This window comes from Bombus terrestris, chromosome 3 (assembly GCF_910591885.1).
Source record: "Bombus terrestris chromosome 3, iyBomTerr1.2, whole genome shotgun sequence".
NCBI lineage: Eukaryota > Metazoa > Arthropoda > Insecta > Hymenoptera > Apidae > Bombus > Bombus terrestris.
Genome location: NC_063271.1, coordinates 9,321,037 through 9,339,217, shown reverse-complemented (window position 1 = coordinate 9,339,217; position 18,181 = coordinate 9,321,037). Strand labels below are relative to the sequence as shown.

The 18,181-nt window shown below is 36.2% G+C and overlaps 1 protein-coding gene and 1 long non-coding RNA gene across 3 annotated transcripts in view; one reads left to right on the top strand and one right to left on the bottom strand.

Annotated features, from left to right (window-relative positions):
• LOC100642838 (ras-responsive element-binding protein 1) overlaps positions 1 to 18,181 on the top strand; it is a 112,485-nt gene that overhangs the window by 85,667 nt on the left and 8,637 nt on the right. For both annotated transcript variants that reach the window (XM_012320944.3, XM_048404424.1), the window contains one exon: positions 17,914 to 17,987. In XM_012320944.3, coding sequence (XP_012176334.2) covers positions 17,914 to 17,987 — 74 coding nt within the window. The remainder of the gene's footprint in view (positions 1 to 17,913; positions 17,988 to 18,181) is intronic.
• Positions 11,566 to 14,101, bottom strand: LOC125384725. The gene is made up of 4 exons (XR_007223457.1): positions 13,679 to 14,101; positions 13,307 to 13,479; positions 12,376 to 12,825; positions 11,566 to 12,292 (listed from the first exon to the last, which is right to left on the bottom strand). It is a non-coding gene; the product is annotated as an uncharacterized LOC125384725 (long non-coding RNA).

Sequence of the window (18,181 nt, the reverse complement as noted above, 5' to 3'; positions counted from 1 at the left end):
GCTTGTTAATGTTTATGCAATTTCATGTTACTGTACAAATTTGTATCCTAACTTTTCGTTATAATTATCAAATGAGAATATAAGAAATGGAATTAACAGTAGAAAATAGAAAAATAATTTTCTTTTTCTATCAAATACTCTAAAAAGTGTTATACTTTGGATATTTTATGCATATTTTCGCATATTGCGCGCATTCTGAAGATTTTTACATCTTCGAATTTCCTATAAATTCGGATAAAAAGTCCACCGTCCAATAGACATTTTTGCATACGGCTAATAATTATTTAACTTGAACGATTTCTTTCGGCATGCATCTTATTTCGCGTTGTATAATGATTGTTACTTCATCGCTGACTACATCACTGACCCGATTTTCCAAGAAGAATCGCGAGAACCAGGTGAATCGATAACCTGCATCTCGCGGCTGATTTAGTGGCAGCAATTTTAAAATGCAGATTCATCGGTGAATATAAATAATTCATGTTCTAAATAGACACCGTATCCATTTATAAAGGATTCCGGGAATTAGGATGTTCTTAGAGGAAAATACTCGATAGAAATTCGTTCTAGGAAATACTAGGAAATCCGTTCAATTCGCGTATATCCGGTGTGTTCCATATATCGAAGATTCTAAACGAGAACGTTCTTCCTGTCCAAAAGAAATTCGTTAAGTCGAATTACAAGAGCGCGTTGAACGCGAAGTGAACTTCGAGATTAGCCATTCAAAAGAAAAGAAGAAAACCGTCGTCGCACCAAGAGAACCAATTTAAAAAACCTACAGATTTATACCACGTTGCTGGTCGTTCTTTTAATTTGACTTTTCTTCTTAGGAACAGGCTTGTGTCGTTTGTCAATATTTTCTCTCTACTTCGCTGTTTCCAACATGAAGAAATAATCTGAAGTCGTTGAGCGAGACGCGAGACAAATCGTTATCCTTGGATTATTTTCGCTATATATTACAATTTACAATTTCGTTTTCAACGTTCTGCGGAAATATAGCAAATCGTTTTATCCGTATTTTTATCATTTTATGCGTATAAAAATTCGAGCATCGTAAAATAGCGGCTGTTGCGGAAGAAAATAGCGGAATCATTGGACTGTCCGCGGCTCACTTTGCCAATCTACCGGCTATTGCAACCGCCCTCTTTCCTCTTCCCTCTTCCCTCTTGCATAATATGTAAGCTCTCTCCGGTAACGATCCATACGCAGCGGGTTGTAGATATGACGACCGCGTCTCTAGGTATATGCGGAAACACTCGGTTGGGCCACGTATACGAAGATTCTTTACGTGACATCCTTTGCGCTGGGTCGCACACGTTGGTCAATAGAAATTGCTCGAGAAAATATTCCTTTGATTCGCCGCTTCGTCGTTTCATTGTCGTTGCACAAACAGTTATCTAAATCGGGCACGTTTCGGTATCTTTTTCGTTTTTCGTTTGCTTCCAAATGATATGCAACGAGATGCACGGTACACCGTCAATGGTTGACTCGTACAGACCATTTTTGGAACGAGTTTTCGCTTCTTTTGTCGGTCGAGTCGGTTCGATCGAAGTCAGTAAGCTAGTCGATACAGTTGGTCGGCACAGTGTAGGCCTTCCATTCTTCTATATCCATCTTTTCCTTTTTTTCTTATTAAGCTTACTATTATAGAAGCTCTCTGGAAGCTTTATATACAGGTAAACGATATTAATCGAATATGGTATTAGATCGTACAAGTATAAGTTCGTTTAATTAATAACATTCATATTTAGATATTAGGTTCTTCTATATTTTCTAACATTTTATATTATCGGCAAAGTCGAGTGTTTTTAATTGAACAGATATTTTAAATAAATATTTGTATTTGTAATATAAATATCTTTTGTTTATATACATATTAATAACATTCATATTTGGATATTAAGTTCTTCCATGTTTTGCAACATTTTATACTATAGGCAAAATCGAGTGTTTTTAATTGAACAGATATTTTAAATAAATATTTGTATGTGTAATATAAATATCTTTTGTTTATATACATATTAATAACATTCATATTTGGATTTTAAGTTCTTCCATGTTTTGGAACATTTTATATTATCGGCAAAATCAAGTGTTTTTAATTGAACAGATATTTTAATTAAATATTTGTATGTGTAATATAAATATCTTTTGTTTATATACATATTAATAACATTCATATTTGGATATTAAGTTCTTCCATGTTTTGCAATATTTTATACTATAGGCAAAATCGAGTGTTTTTAATTGAACAGATATTTTAAATAAATATTTGTATGTGTAATATAAATATCTTTTGTTTATATACATATTAATAACATTCATATTTGGATCTTAAGTTCTTCCATGTTTTGCAATATTTTATACTATAGGCAAAATCGAGTGTTTTTAATTGAACAGATATTTTAAATAAATATTTGTATGTGTAATATAAATATCTTTTGTTTATATACATATTAATAACATTCATATTTGGATATTAAGTTCTTCCATGTTTTGCAATATTTTATACTATCGGCAAAATCGAGTGCTTTTAATTGAACAAAGATTTCAAATAAATATTTATATGTGTAATATAAATTTCTCCTGTTTGTAGAAATATTAATAACATTCATATTTAGATATTAGGTTCTTCTATATTTTCTAACATTTTATATTATCGGCAAAATCCAACGTTTTTAATTGAACAAAGATTTCAAATAAATATTTATATATGTAATATAAATTTCTCCTGTTTGTAGAAATATTAATAGCATTCATATTCGGATAGTATTCTTCTATATATGTTCTTCTATATTTTGCAACATTCTATACTATCGGTAAAATCGAGTGCTTTTAATTGAACAAAGATTTCAAATAAATATTTATATGTGTAATATAAATTTCTCCTGTTTGTAGAAATATTAATAACATTCATATTTAGATATTAGGTTCTTCTATATTTTCTAACATTTTATACTATCGGTAAAATCCAACGTTTTTAATTGAACAAATATTCCAAATAAATTTTTATATGTATAATATAAATATCTTTTGTCTATATATACATTTATTCGAAATCTTTGTTCAACCAAAAACGCTCGATTTTGTCGATAATATAAAATATTAGAAAATATGGAAGAACGTAATATACGAATATGAATATTATTAATTAAAAGTACATACTATCCTATAATGTTATTAATTAAACGAACGTACTATACTATAATGTTATTAATTAAACGAACGTACTATACTATAATATTATTAATTAAACGAACCTACCTAAATATATATATACATATATTTACAATATATAATAAAATGGAAATTTCATTAAGAATAACAGACGAAAAACAGCCGATAGCGTTGAACGTTCTTGCATCGTAACATAAATTACATAATATGAATGCAGGACGAATTATGTTACCATCAGATACACATTGGCTGAGAAAATTGTTCAATTTGTTTCCTTAGTATTTGGTTATTTCAACGTGCGATTATATGATCTTGATGAAATAAAGCTTCTCGATTGTCGGTACGCTTTACGAAAGCTCGGAGCAACGAGGTCGGTGGGAAAGAAATGACCGATTCAAGCACAGCTCCACGTTCGCCGACGTAATTATGGCGGTGTTACTCGTTGATTACATTCAATAATTTTATAATATCAGGAAGTTCTCATGTTTGTTTCTTGGCTAAGCATCCAATCAGACGTTTGTTTGCCCAGACCAGAGAAATTATTAAATATTATCAGCGTTTAGACATTTTTTGTTTACTTTCGTTCGACGTCTCGCAGCTGCTAACGTATTGCGTTGGCAACTAAGTGATTGCGCATTTTGTTATTACCATTTAATGACAAAATCCGCAATCACTTAGTTGCCAAGCCAATAATTGATCGCGATGATACGTAGCGGAGTATCGTAGGCAACGTACGACAGAACGTAATCATTGCAATTGTTAACGAATACGATAAAGTAAGAAGAGAAATACAGAGACATTAACGCGGAAAGTTTTTATTTTTACTCACGTTTAGCAGTCAACAATTGAAAATTGTCGAATGTTGTTCGCTTGGCTGCGGGAAATTTAATCCTGTCGTTGCTTGGAAATCTTTTAACCCTTTGCACTGGGAATTTTATTTCAATTTCGTTACCAGCAGCTGCCAACGATTTTACGTGTTTTACTTGAAATCTACTTTAACTAAAAACTAAGACAATTTAAATAAATAGAGGAAGAAACAAATTCATTTAAATACCAGTTTTATTAATCGTATTATGCATTTGTATTATGTATTTTGTAATTTTTAAATGTATGATATATCTCGAAACAATTTCCAATGTACGATCCTGGTTTTCTTTTGCAAGCTGCGCAAGAAAAGCTGGGACTCGACAAAGAAGCTGCTGAGATAGAAACTGATATCAAATCACACTCGACGTAGGAGTGCGAAATGTTAATGGTAAATCGTTCGCCTTATCCTTTGATTATTGCAATTATTTGATCATTACTTCATTATACTGAATCTGAAACAAAGAAAGATTGCTTGGAGAAATAAGATTCATAGCCAGGATTAAATCCTACCCTTCTAATTACTTATAAATTACTATCATACCACACACTCCTATATTTTCCTTCTTTTCTTTTCCTTTTCTTACAGAAAAGAATTAATTCCAATTTTCCTTCCATCGAATCCGCGTTAAACGTGTTTCAACCGCGTTTATCCATCGGGCAATTCGATCAAACCTTCAAGTTTCCCAAGAATTTCACTGTTTCGATAATCCGGTTCAAAGAAATCTTCCTTACACAATTTAATTGCTATCTCGCGCCGTTTAATTCCGATCCGTATCAAATCTTCAACTCGAATCAAATTCTCCAACTACGTACAGTATATGTTTCGCGCGAAACGATTGTAACAAACGTGTTCGTCGAACATGCGCCGAATCTGCTGATCGTAGTCGGTTTATTTCCGATAAAGATATATTTTAAACGAATTCGCCGAAAGATAACAGGAAATGTTTCGCTGATATCGATTAACGAGCTGGGAAACGTGGATAGACGCGCTAGAAACAGAGAGGGAAAGAGAGAGAAATAGCTCGTTAAGATCGCGAGGCGTTTCGACTGGCCGAAAGCAAAACGAGATTTCCTGCTTCCGAGACGATGTCTCGAAACGGAGAAAATGGACGAGCCGGAAGAAATTAGAATATCACGATTAAAGATTCGTTCTGGTTTCGCCGCCAGGCCTGAGAAACGATTTTCCTCGCTTCGATCCGACCGCCAGACCAACGTTGCCTTTCATTTTTCATGCGTTCGCTGCACGGATGGATCCAAGCCGCGCTCCCGGTGTTCCCAAGAAAATCTTGAAAACGTGAGAAACGCGTTTCCTCCGCCGTTTTAACATTCTCGCCGCGTCTATCGCGCTTTAATCCTCCTCGTATTTATCCTGTTTCTATGGAACCGGTAATTCGGCAGCTGTGAACTACATGAACGAAAAGGTACACAGCGAAATGCGAAGTAAAAATTTAGAAAAAAAAAAAAAAAACAGAGATGATTGTTCTCTTATGACGATATTCTTGTATTATTATTATTATACGAATTTCTTATACTATTAGACGTAATTAGTCGAACGAAGGAGATCGTCTACGCTTTGCTACAGTTCGTTACGAAAATTATTTCCTATCCTACAAGTTTTATGTTAATAAACCATTACGTTGAATAAACCATTCATGCAGCTATGTTTATATGAATAAGAAAAATTACGATTAACATAATAACTTTAATTTTTTTGCCATAACGATGATATACGAACGTTACATACTCTGAATACGCGATAAACAATGTAATAAAACGTGCACGCGTTTTACGCACGTAACGCAACATGCGGAATACTGAGTATCCATACAGGAAGACGCTCTTTATAACCATACTTACTTAACTACGAATATTACGGCAATTATTCGTGTATTTTTCACGTAGATGCTTGCGATATTTCTATTAATAAAAATCACCTTCTCTCACGGTGTTATTCTTTTTCAAAAATTTGTCCTCCATAGATAGGCACGAAAAAATGGAATTCTACGAAAAATTGGAATTGTCTTGTCCAACATTGTTCGATTAATATTCGAATTTCTACGTGATTTCTTCCACTTCTCCTCGGAATATATTCGAAAGAAATAGGATCCGACTCTGATCCTGTCGAAAGTAACGTCTCGTTCGATGTATTGGGTCGTCCGGAAAGTTTCTTTCGTTTTACGAGGAGTGTTGCGTTTGATATTATTTTGTCGAATTACGTACGATGCATTTTGTTCTGTTGAAATAAACACCGCGGCACTTCACGAAGCTGCACTGTTGTAAGAAACGCGTTTGCGAAGGAAAGACACTTTTCGGGCAATCCAATAGACATTCGCACAAGTTGAAATTCTCGCACGATTTCTTACAGAAACAATTTCCCTTCCAACGAATGGACCTGTTGTCGTAATTTCGCTACGAGTCGCTTTTCCTTCGATCCATTTTCGATAACTAGAAATCCGCCGTACTTTCTTGCTGTACTCTCCGAATTCTAAAAATAGAAACGAACAAGCTAAACAACCGATACACACCAGGCAAACAAAAAATCCACAATACATGAAACTTTTTCGTCGTCTTGGAGAATCGGATACGATCCAGAGACTACTTCTACATTGTTTGCTCCCGTGATCTAGAGGTCAACTCCCGTGTTTACACACGTACAGATCTAAGTTTTCAGAGAAAGACTGTCGATCTATGCTGCGACGAGATAATCACGCGTGTATATATATATATGTATATTTCGTAATCGTAATATTTCGTAAAAGTGGAGCTGATCGAAGAAATCGTGTAATTATTGTAATATAGCCGTTGATATAAAATGTGACACGTATATAACGATTGCCGTGATATATAATAATAATTTAGTTCACGAGAGATTCTTCGCTTTTCCATTCTTTTTCTTGAGTTTCTCGCGTACGATACTTCGAGTGGCGCTTTCGTCAAGATTAATTTCATCGTTTAAATTTCTAATAAATTTCCAGAGGAAATTTCCTGTCTTGTAAAAAGACAATACATAACAATAATAATAATAATAATGGTGGTCTTTCGCGACCTTGTCTCGATCGATACAAAGATTCTTTCATATCTTCCTATATGCTATATTCTAAATACCATTAATTCTATTCGTTCGAACAGACACAATTCTTATTTTTAATTTCTGTTTGCGTGAAATAATACTTGCTCCTCGCGAGAGCACAATATCAATATCGATGGAACGCGATAAAATGGAAACCGAAGAAACGTGTCGGATACCTTAGCTACCTATAGCAATTCGGGACAATGTTAAATGGAAACAGACGAGTAAATTGAGGATGAAATTTGATGTATATTAGTTTGATAGCGGGGATGTTGATCGTGCAGGCCGAACGTCGATCGTCGAGGTCACCAGATTAAACCTCGTTTAATCGAACCGATCAACGTATGGTTAGAAATAATTTGCTGGATTAGTGGCAGAATTAAGAGAAGCGAAAGCTGGATGTAGAGTAGTCTCGTGATAAGGCTGTGTGATACAGTTTAGATATCGATCTTTCATCGTCGCGAACCTAAGTCTTCTATCGAGTTGCCTCTTAATACTGCCGTGGAAACTTTGGACCCAAGAGAATTAGAATCTAATCTCGCTACATACTATACAAAGTCTGGCTGATAGAATATTGTTGTTCCATGTACAAACAGGACAGTTACGATGGTATCGGCTATCACGATGTTGGATGCTTAGGATTTTACGAATTTCTACAAGTAGTACGTTCATCTTCGTTATTCTTAGTCCAGCCATGTTCTTATTTGGTATACGTATGCAGATGAGATGTACTCGCGAACAAAATATTAAGCAGGCGATCGTAAATAGGAAGTGCGTGATAGAAAAGTTCATCGATCTGTTATTTATCGATTGACGAAGGCAATTGAGAGAGAGTTGGGAATTTCGAATTTTTTCTCTTTTTTAGCTTAGCATTGATTTCAGTATTACATAGTTTCTTCTAGATATCGCCCACCCGCAATTCAGAATAAATGGCCAATAGGAATTTTGCCTTATCTTAGGTTAGAAGTTGGAAGGAGATTGGAAGCTAAGAAATATACACTAGGAACCGCGAGAATCAGAAAGAATGTTAAACTTTGAAATAACTAGATTCATCGGAATGGTTTTTAGAACTTTGTATCGAAATTTAGGAAACTTTTATTTGTAGCAGAAATTCTTCCACGTATCTAATGTTGGAAATTTGAACCGTCAAGAAAACTGTGGCGAGCACGCCATAAAATTCCCTAGAACTGATACGAAAATCCCTGAAACTGGGAACTCTGGAAATCCAAACATGTTAAAACATTGTTAATATGCAACGTCGCGAATGAGTTACAAACTTTGAGAACCTGGATATACCGAGTTTCCACGACGAATAGATGTTACGGAAACACGATGGAAAGTAAAGCATTTGAAACGTAGACATTTAAAAGCACGTTGTATGCCACGAATACCGAAAGGACTAAAGCGCGAAATAAAACTATCGCTACGATACCCAATTTCCCGTGATCGAACAGCTTGCCAATTTTAAATGAAATTTTACTCGCAATTTGAAATTAAAATCGCCTGCGTAGTGAAATGAGAAAACTCAGCCGAAAGTGGAATCGATCGACTATGACTTCCGAGGGGACTCGTATACCAAACAGAGAGACGAAAGAGCAACGGAAAGAAAAAAGATAGGAAAAAAGGAGAGCGTATGTGTCACCCAGAGCGCATAGAGGGTGGCAGGGTGTTACGGCTGGGTAAGTCCAAGGTTGTCAGGGCTACGACTCTCGAAACACACTAACCGACCGCCATCTTTGCTTCTCCTGCGTGGTGCTGCGTGGGTGTATCCGAGCGTGAAGAGAGCGGGGACGTAGGGGGTGGGTGGGGGGAACGATAGAGAGAGGAGAGCGAGAGGAAAGCTAGGGAAAGAGCGAGCCTGGACGACAACGATGACGACGACGACGACGACGAGCTACTCGCTCGAAGAGACGAGACGAGTGAAGAAAATGAGGGGTGGGGGCAGGGGGGAGATAGAGGAAGATGGGAGCATAGAGAAACGAGGAAAATGTGGAAATATGCGTAAAGTGAATCTATATGTACGTCGTGTAGGAATTACATGGTATAAAAGTTTATTCGTGTGGAAAAATATAAAATATCCTGGGAATGTTCTATATAGAGGAACGTTAATGTCTACCATAATGTTATGGTAATGCTAGGTGTATAGTAATAAACAGACTGCGGATATCTATGCGCAGATTCGTATCTTAGGGAAGATGATTGAGAAAATATAACCTAGATAGAGCGAGCATTGTCCGACATGTTGATTATTCTAATGAATTTCAGATTTTTACATGGTTCTTATATTGTACGTGTTAGGTGTAGTTTTAAGTGTTTTATATAGTTTTTGTTATGACGTGCATGTTATATATATGTTTGCATTTTTCAGTTTGTCAGAGATGCAAAAAAACCCGCGGACTGACGATTTGAGGTTAGTCTTGATAGCAACTGTTCTAAGTGATATGTACATTGTTTCTTTAGCATATTATTGTATATACGTATACTATTGCCGTTGAAAGTTGTAACAAGTTAACAGCAAAGCAAAACATTCGCCGGATGAAATACGTGGAACTTTGGTTATGTTCGTCGTCATAAATCTCTTTACTTCGTGATTCACGAAGCTTGATAGAAAGGAAATAAAAATTCCTACCGCCGATTCAGCATCACGCGACCACATCGGCGTCGATTTTTTCGACGATCAGTATCGCAGCATGAAATTGAGGTAAAAGTTTTAAGGTTAGGTTTAATCACGACACCGATGCAAAAGGCAAGGACAATAAATCAACCAACCTAAAAGAAACGCAAGAGCGATATAGGTAGGTGCTACGTAAACTCATAACCTCAAAAAGTTGCAAAGTCTGCACACAGCATCCCTCGAAATGACTCGGTCTCGAAGCAAGAAACTTCACCTAGAAAGGATGGTGCGGAGGTCATTGACAAGCTACGGAAACGTCGAGTTCATTGCCTTCTTTTTAAAATCTATCGGGTAAAAGAACCTTTTTAAATCCCGACGTTTAAAAGCTCGCCTTTCAGAAAGGCGAGTAAATATCACGATAGACATATGTATATAACGAAGGAGGGAAAAGGAAAAAATATATATATGTAACGAAACAGAGAGAGAGAGAGAGAGAGGGAAAACGTTCTGAAATACGAGCGAGAGATGGAGAAACGAGGAGAAAAGGGGACGCGTAGCAGAGAGAGGGAAGTTAGTGGAGCGAAGGAGAGGGGAACGAGATAAAAGCTCTGGACAGATGAGAAGCGGCCAATGGCGGGCATCTCCCCCACCAATGCTTCAGCGCAGCATCACTATGATTCGTAGGAGGCGCCGGTTGGCGGAAGTGCGCATGTACGCCCTCGATGGACTGACACTGCTCCCTTTTCCACGACTCCCTGCAACATGAACTCTCTCGCAGGGGGTGCATTGCGGATACAGGGCGTGGCGCACGGCCCTTGGAGAAAGACCCTTTCTGCTCAATGGCGATACATACGCTATACCGTTTTGTATTTTATTCGTGAAAAATTAATCGAGAAACATCTCGAAGCCGAGATGGATAACCTAAAGGAATTGGTTACAAATGAATTTTTGTTTATTCGCGATAACTTTTAGATGTTCTATTTTGTTTCCTCTGCCCTATTTTTAGTTTGGCGCTGGCTGGATTTCACGTTAATAAAGATAACAAGCAACGACTTATAGGTGAGGTTAGGTGAACATTAATATATGTAATAATGGTAGGGATGGTTTATCTACTTATCTAGTTGAGGTTAGGTGAACTTTTTTTTAGAAATCTTGTTTCATTTAACCGGACGATGACAGTTTATTGGACGAAGTCTGATAATGGTGGGGCTGATTTATCTAGAGTTGAGGTTAGGTGAACAGTTTTTAGAAATCTTTGTTTTCTTTAACCGAACGATGACAGTTTATTGGACGAAATTCGATCTAATGACGATAGAAAGGGATGGTTTTCCTACAGTTGAGGTTAGGTGAACATTTTTTAGAAATCATGGTTGATTCACGTTATCGTACGTTGGCAACCGAGCATCTAAAGTACGAGTACCTAAATTAGAACTTGAAGGCAGACTTGAAGATTGGACAAATAGAGCAACGTAGTTAACGATTTTGATTTTCGTTGAGGAAATTATTCGATTTTCGAGTAACCTTCTATTTTGAATGATATCTCTCAATGGAACGAAAAACGCTTTTTGGTATGAAAACTATTGACAAAATTCGAACATAGCGAGATTATTTGAAATTGTCAATGAAAACCTGTGTCATTCGTATTTGTTCAACAATTACCAAAAGTGTTTTCAATTCGATTTGATTCTTCGATCGAATATACGATTCGAAGAATACTTCCGGTTCGAAGAATACGGAACAGAAATCGGTTTTCGTGACCGAAGACTGATCAGCGGTCGATATTCTTAAATATTTCTTTAATAAACCGGCAGCGTTCATAAATCGATTTCACAACATCGTTTCGTCACCCGTCAACATTTTTCTTCGATCATTTTCAATTTTCGTTCTCTCGATCGTTTCCGCGTCGAACGATCGAAATCTCCGATAACTTAAGAGAAACAAATGTCGATAACCAAACATCATTCTCGATCGAAAATTGTAGGAAATCTCACGAACGATCTCGTGAAAAATGTCTTCGCGCTGATCTCTCTACAAACAACGCGTAACTTCGAACCTTACGTTCGATTGCTTCAGTCTAATTTCGCGCTTGACTTCGTTCTCTTCGTAGCATGTTATACAATTTTTGAAAATTGTAAATTTATTATCAATCAATTTTTATTATCAAACGCGTTTACATAGATTTTTCCCTCGCGAGTTCGGTCTAAAATTACAGCGATCCGAACAGATCGACAAACTGCTGGAATTCGAATAAACGAAAATTACGAAACGATCGATTTCCATCGAAGAGACCAATCGTTTCGGAGAATCGTCGAGAATAATGGAATCTTTGGTCGAAGAAACTTTGCAGAAGTCCTGTTCGACATAATCGACGTAGGAGCGTTGTCATCGTTTCTAACCATGGCGTACGTTTCTCTGAACTCTGCTGAATCAACAAGGCGAACGTGATCGAAAAAATATTGTCATTCATCGAAGCGCGACGATTAAAAGAAGAAGAAACCTTATCGATCTTCTACGCTGCAACTGGAACGAACGTTCCACGGTTCTTCTCTTCTTCTTCCCCGTCTCTGTAAAAGAAAATTATTTCTTCGTAAGAAGAAACTTCCCAAAATGAGTGAAACCAATTAAGTGGAACTTTTTTTATTTTTACTGTTAGAAATCGTCGATGGTCGAAAGTGTCGTAAGTTTCGATCGACGGGTGGAAGTGGCCGGAGAAGAAAATAGAAATCGGTTTTCGTGGTTGACAGAGCCTCGTAACCATTGGTCTCCGATCGGTGATCGTTAGAAATGGAAAGCAGCTGGATTTCCACTTGTCAAGACGGACGGATCTGTTCCGAATTTCACCAGACTCGCCTGCTCCGTGTCTCTCCTCGATTTCATACGCCACCGATATTTATAGCGGACAGTCAGCTGATTTATATTATTTTCTAATCTCTTCCAATTTTGAATACCGGACAACTACGTGAAATTTTTCACTCGAATTCCGAAACAAAGTTAGAAGCCACCTGATCGTTCGCGTTGTCTTCTCCTCCCAATTTTCTCGCTTTTTACCATTTTCTACAGTTTCCGATCGTCTTTTACCATTTTGCTAATATTTGGCCTGAATCATTGGGTTAAAAAAATATTAAATATTCACGTATGTGCCTGAGGCAAATTCTCTTGCTTATAAAAAATAAACAATAAATAAAATATACCACTACTACTACTGCACGCGTATATACAAGCTAAATTGCAATTTTTACAAAGGAACTTAAATATGTACGCGAGTATCCATTTCCTGTTCTCGGACTCGTATCTCCAAAGCAGAGAATCTTCTTTGACGAAGTTGGAAAATTCGTAATTTCCACTTCCATACATTTATTATATTATTATATTTATATTATTTCATCGAATTACGTATGATCCATTTCGTTCTATTTTTATTATTACGTTCGTGCATAATTCAATAAACCAATGTAAAACCAAAAGCATTGCGCGTCTATTATTTGCTTGCAAAACGAAAGAAACTTTTCGAACGACCTAATACGCAGCTGTGCGTAATTTCAACCGAAAGTAAGAAATTGGAGACGGAAAATTTTCACCTCTGAAATTGCCAATTTTTGCGCTTCTTCGAGGCTTCGATGCTTAGCGGTGGCGAAATTTTTGTTGGCTTATCGATTAAACGTATAGTCTGTTATCGATCAATTTGAAGCTAATCGTTCAACGTGGACTTGATTTTTCAACGTTGATCGGCTGGATGCGAGGTGTCGGTCGACTGCAACATATCATTCGAGATAATACTTAAAAAACGAAATTTCTCGAAATCCAGATAAGAAGGTAGTCACGCTTGCGCAAAAGATAAGTAGGTTTTTTCATTTGCCAGCTAGATAAATGTTTATTTACTTTGCAGCACCAAGTTATCAGGCAGGCTTTTGCGAGCTCGTTGTTACCCTTTAAACATTTCCTATACTTACATAGGTATCTGGCGCCATCAAATAGATAATCTTGAACTTGGAGAATCGATCACCTGCGTTTCAAATGCTCTTCAATAATTTTTACGAAGTATAAACATCTTCTAAGAACTGAAAACGTATCGTTTCTATTTGCGAAGTTTACATCTGGAATTTCCACTGAAAATTTACCACTCGTACGTTGCATGGTAAAGGGTAAAACTTCTTTCATAAAAATATCCCTTTAAGAATTCTCAAATTCAAATCGACATTTATCTTCAGTTATACGAAATCGTGTTACGTGTTCAGATTTATATTGAGATATTCACAACCCAATGTTATAACCACTGCTGAAATATTTCAATCATTTAAATCATTTCTCATTTAAATGGAGAGATTGAGGTAATTTAAAAGTACAGATACTTCGATTTCAATTCAAATATTCAAATATTATCTACCTATTTATGTATTAGGTTGTCCGAAAAGTTTTATATTATTTTATTGAATTACGTATGATCCATTTCTATTTCTATTATTATGTTCGTGCATGATTCAATAAATTAATATAAAACGAAAAACATTGTGCATTTATTATTTCCTTACAAAACGAAAGAAACTTTACGGACAACCTAATAGAAATTCGAAGATGCAAATTCGAAGATCGGAAATATAATATTAAGAAATATTATATTATTACATAAAATGAATATTCAAATTTTAATGCTCGAATTCATTCAAATTCACATCGAAATCGCGTTCAAAATCGTAACGTTATGATTCTCACCTAATTACATACACAGACAAATCCAAACTGAACATTTATACAAACTATGACAACACAAACCAACCAATAAAAATAACGACTTTCACGATGCTCCTGACATATTTCGATACTATGGCTTTTCGAGCGTAAATGCAACTGCGTACTCCAAACGCGATTATCCCAGAAACCCAATATCAAAACATGTATCCAATATATGTAGATCATCGAGCTTTGTCGTCTCTCCACCACGTTATTTCCACTTTATTTTGTAAATTATTCTTCATCGACTTATTCCTCGGCTAAGCCTGATTCAAAACTACAGTCAGATGGCGATCGATCGAAATCTATTAGGTTGGCAACCAAGTGATTGCGGATTTTGTCAATACAACCTAATGACAAAATCCGCATTCACTTAGTTACCAACTCAATAGAATATTACCGAGGTATTCGCACTAAACGATCGACCAAAGAATCATCCTATATATTTTTTTCTCCTTTTTTCTATCCTCCATCACATCGTTTCGATCAACGAATCTTCCATCGCCTACGTTCAATCGTCTCGTTTGATCACATTAAACGATTTTCACCGGTGTTTGACTTATGGTGGTCCGATAGTACGCACAGTGCTCGCTCTTGTGGACAAAGCTCTAAACGCGACGAAATGAGAAACGAGTGGAGGTTAGGTCGTGGCGGTCGTCCACGTATATCATTCGTGTCGAATTTATTCGCGCGCTTAAACGCCAACCTGTCCGCTAAACGTGGACGCAAACCGCAAGTTAAATCGGAGTAGAGTTAAACTGGCCGAAAACCCGTTTGGCCCGCGTGATTTACGCGCATGAATCGAGTCACCTGGCCGACGCGTTTGTCAGCGGAATGCCAGGCGTGTGAGACCGGCTTTAATCGCACCTGTTCCTCTCGTCCTGCCATCGAATCGACGAAGACCGGGCCTGCCCTTGTGCCAGCAATTTGTCCGCTAGTTTTCTATAGGCTCGTCGTCTTATTAAAATCAGACGCTTGAAACGATTTGCAATTGTTTACAGGTGCAGTGCACATTTACAACGAGAAGTTTCATGAATTGAAATTGTGATAGTAATTTGTTATAATTATATTTACATTTAGTTATATAATTATACATTTATACATTGACAGAAATGTAGAACATTGATACATTGGTAGAAATGTATTTTTATTATTGTAGGTAGCTATGAATGTTTGTAAGTACTATGATAGTTAGAAATGTTTATATCTGGATACATATTAACGGTAATTACGTTTATATAATCGTTTTGTAATTATAAACTAAACGGAGAATCTCATTTGAAATATATAGTCTATTTATCTAGCGTGCATATATATTCTTGCATATTTCAATTTGCCCCAGAACGCATCAACATGATCGCGGTAAAATTACACTTAGGTCTATGCAAGACGATTAAATGGCAAAGAAGCTCGAATGAATTATTCAATTCGTAGAATTAAAAGCAAAGATTAAGTGTATATCGAACACACATGTTGCAAGATCATTTTGATAGCGTTACACTTTTCTTCTTGAGCGTGTAACGTTGTAACGAGATTTGACATAATGGAAACTTTGAATATTTCATAGATTAAAATAGCGATAATATTGCACTTAAATATTACTCAGATATATAGATAAGAGAACGATAGAAGATCGTTCGGTATTTCTACCAAGCTTTTATCACAGGTTTATTCGTCTTAACTTTTTCTTCATACTCTTTCTGCTTTTTTCACGTTCTTCCTTTTTTGTCGAACGAAAACGTATTTCTACGATCGACGATCCTCGCTTAGACAACGACGAACATCGAAACTGCACAGAACAGGAAATGTGAGGTTAAAAAACATCTACGAAATCTTTAGTTTTCTCGGTAATGTTAAAGTCGATCTAACGATTGATCGTCGATAACAGAGCAAAGATGTTTCGCCTGTATCGTGTTACGGCTCGAATCGACGACACACGACGCTGTCGTTGCCGCTCTTAATCTGCTTTCTTGTCGGATGAAAAGAGAACGCTCGAGCGAGATAAAGCCGATCGTACAAGATCACGTTCGTTTGCGCTACTGGAATTTTTATTTTCAAAAGCTCTCGAACGCGCTATTTCCTCATATTTCACCGTTGTTTATTTGTATATCGCAATCGCAGCGTAGTTCTGCATTCGTTCTTTATAAGATTACCGATTGATACTTCCAGACGAGTTGTTCTTAGTTTCTTTCATCCAATGTTTGCTTCTCGTTGGCTTCGTTTGCGGTTCTCAGTGAATTTTCGTGGTTGCGGATCGTTGTCGAGCGAACGTGATGGTACAAATGATCTGTATCGTAAATAATTACATATACACTGATCTCGCTGTCAGATCATTCGGATTGTTTCGATACGAAGATAAAATTTCTAGTTACGTCAGTCGATATAATAGAACCCTTCAACGTTTCAGGTAACTTTAGATACGCCTCAGATACTACTAATAATAAAATCTCCGAATGTCGTCGCTTTCAAATCTTTCATCGAGTAATAATATCTGAAGTTTAATGATATAACGCAAATCGTAATAAGTGTTTGGAAATAATAATAACTGAATTATCGTCGATTTTTAACAAACCACACAATCGATAATTTCAAATGACGAGACACTTAGCAAGTACGAAATTAGTATCTATATCAACGTCATATCGATGTTGTAATATTTTTGTAACGATACTGGACATTATTTTCGACATGATATCGTTCTCGGAAGTTTGCTCCAACGGTAGCCTGCAGAATAGAAAAGACTTAGTAAATAAGGACGATTGTGGTTCAAGTAGTTGATAAGTGTCATCGTAGCAGCCTCGAAGCGTTCTTTGCGGTCGTTCTATCAGCTTCCGGAAGACGCGCGTGGTTCGCGTCCATTTCTATGACGCGATCGTATCGCTCGCTTGTTACAATTTAAAAAATTTACAAACAATAACCCATTATCGAGCCAGACGAAATTGCTATCGGTTAGTTACGCGTATAGAACAGCTGAAAATTCTAACGTACTTCAAAGCACAGTGATGATCTTTCTCTCATAGAAGAAACTTTCCTCATTCGATATATTTTGGGAAATAATCGTATCTGATATAGTTATATTAAAATTTGATTTTAATATAATTATATTAAATATTATATGAATGATAGTTATGTGAATGAACGATGTGAAAATAATGATAAACCGACAAAGACAAATGTATCATCGACATTTTAAAAGCTAATGTCTCGATGGAATTTATTTATTTCGTCTTTTTTATGCAGAAAGATTATCACTAAGCCGAAAAATTTATCAATATCAGATATCAAAGGATTGATACTGTAGTTAGGATAATAAGACAATAGGTTAGGATATATAAGTTCTAAAGATAATTTGAACAGTATAGAAAGCTATAGGCGATGTTGTCTCGACTTTAAATTAAGTATCAAGATATTAATATAGATGGCAATCGTCTTACAGTGATTTTCCTTTATGTTTCAGTTACTGTTAAGAACGGACCCACCCAGGAAAATGAGAACGAAACACCAGCTGATGTTGCATCCTCACCATCTAGTGTAAGTTCAAATTCCATACAAGTAGTCCAATCAAGTAGTACAAGTATCAGTCAGTTCGATCTCATCCTAAATTAAAATTCTCAAGAATAGTTTCGTCCTTTGAAGAATTCACATGTTTTGCAGGTATTCGGTATCAACATCCAAGGAAATTAGAAATTCGTTTTGCAATATTCTACTATTTTAGATTCATATTC